Here is a 1,808-nt window from a genome sequence, read left to right on the forward strand (position 1 = left end):
ACAAATCCTTAACAAAGAAAATCGAAATCACATGCAATTCACTCAAGCTAATTCATGTTTAATAACTAAAAATTTTGCATAAACAAGTGAAATTAAGTAATAAAATAGCAAAATTTAGAGTTATACCACTTTGTAGAAGCTTGAACACCACTAAGAGCCTCCAAGAACACCACCTTCAATTAAGCTTCCAGACCATGAAAATGGAGGATTTTTGGGTATTTTGGAGAGAGAAAGTGGGTGAATTTGTGAGTAGAGTGAAAGTTTTTGATGGATTTGAAGGAAAATCAATGGAATTTGTGAGAAATGGGTGAAATTTGAAGGTTAGGGTTTGAGTTTGTGAGGAGAAAGAAGAGAGAATGAAAAATTGGGTTTCGAACTTATGAGGATGAAATGGGGAAGAAAAGGGTTAAAACCCGATTTTCCCAGCTTTGCGCGCCCGCATAGGTAAGCTGCGCGCCCGCACAGAGATCGCGCAAACTCTCTGTCTCGAATCTCCAATTTTGATTAAATCTGTGCGGGTTCTGACAGTGAACACGCGCCCGCACACCTACCCTGTGCGCCCGTACAGAGGACGCACAGCAAGTAGCGCAAACTTTCTTCCTCGAGCTTTAATTTGTGAATAAATCTGTGCGGGTTCTGACAGTGCCTACGCGCCCGCATATTTCACACTGCGCGCCCGCACAGATGTCGCACAGGGTCGCACATAGTAAAATTCGATTTATCCTCACATCTTCAAAATAGAAAATCCTTGTTCCTTCATCATCCAAACACCTATCAACCAAAAAGGTGAAAAAAATCAAATTCAAATTCAAATTCAAAAAGGAGAAAGTGAAATTGGAATATTCTAAGAAAAGGTATAGAAAGGAGTTAGAAACTCGGGTTGCCTCCCGAGAAGCGCTTCTTTATGAGGTCACTAGCTTGACCATGAGAAAAATTCTTCAAGTGGGAGGCTTGGGATCCAAAGGATCAAGCATTATACATTTGATGATACCAACTTCTTCCTTGCAAAAGTAATGCTTTAAACGATGGCCATTAACCATAAACTTGCTACCATCCGCATCTAACTCAAATGATCCATAAGGAGTAGTCTTTGATATCACAAAAGGACCCGACCACTTTGATTTGATTTTACCCGGAAACAAGCAAAGCCTTGAGTTGAAAAGAAAAACCTTGTCTCCAACCTTAAAGTTCTTGTTTCGAATATGTTGGTCATGCCACTTTTTGGTCTTCTCCTTATATAACCTTGAGATCTCATAAGCATCATCTCTAAGCTCTTCAAGTTCATTGAGCTTAAGCAATCTCTTCTCACCGGCCAACGATAAATCCATATTGAGCTCTTTGATGGCCCACCAAGCCTTGTATTCTAACTGAACCGGTAAGTGACAAGCCTTTCCATAGACCAACCTGTAGGGGGTCGTGCCGATTGGAGTCTTTTACGGCGTCCTAAGAGCCCATAGTGTGTCATCAAGTTTGAGAGACCAATCTTTCCTTGATTTTTTCACCATCCTTTCAAGAAGATTTTTGATTTCACGATTCGAGACCTCCACTTGTCCTTGAGTTTGAGGGTGGTAAGGTAATCCAACCTTGTGATGAACGCCATACCTCTTGAGAAGAGCTTCAAATTTCTTTTTAGCGAAATGAGAGCCTCCATCACTAATTAGCACCCTCGGAACTCCAAACCTAGGAAAAATGATCTTCTTTAGGATCTTAAGGACAACCTTGTGATAATTGGTAGGTGAGGGTATGGCTTCAATCCATTTCATCACATAATCGACCGCTATCAAGATATATAGATTCCCACAAGAAGA

General features: G+C 40.8%; 1 protein-coding gene across 1 annotated transcript; it reads right to left on the bottom strand.

The window, feature by feature from the left end:
* Positions 1-938: 938 nt before the first annotated feature.
* LOC110715169 lies at positions 939-1,328 on the bottom strand. Its single transcript, XM_021893736.1, has one exon. It carries the CDS (start codon positions 1,326-1,328, stop codon positions 939-941), a length of 390 nt encoding a protein of 129 aa, XP_021749428.1.
* Between the last annotated feature and the right edge of the window lie 480 nt (positions 1,329-1,808).

The sequence above is a fragment of the Chenopodium quinoa genome, unplaced genomic scaffold (assembly GCF_001683475.1).
Source record: "Chenopodium quinoa cultivar QQ74 unplaced genomic scaffold, ASM168347v1, whole genome shotgun sequence".
In the NCBI taxonomy this organism is placed as follows: domain Eukaryota; kingdom Viridiplantae; phylum Streptophyta; class Magnoliopsida; order Caryophyllales; family Amaranthaceae; genus Chenopodium; species Chenopodium quinoa.

Coding starts and splice junctions, on each gene's coding strand:
- LOC110715169 (XM_021893736.1), bottom strand. CDS start 1,328: ATGGATTTATCGTTGGCCGGTGAGAAGAGATTGCTTAAGCTCAATGAA.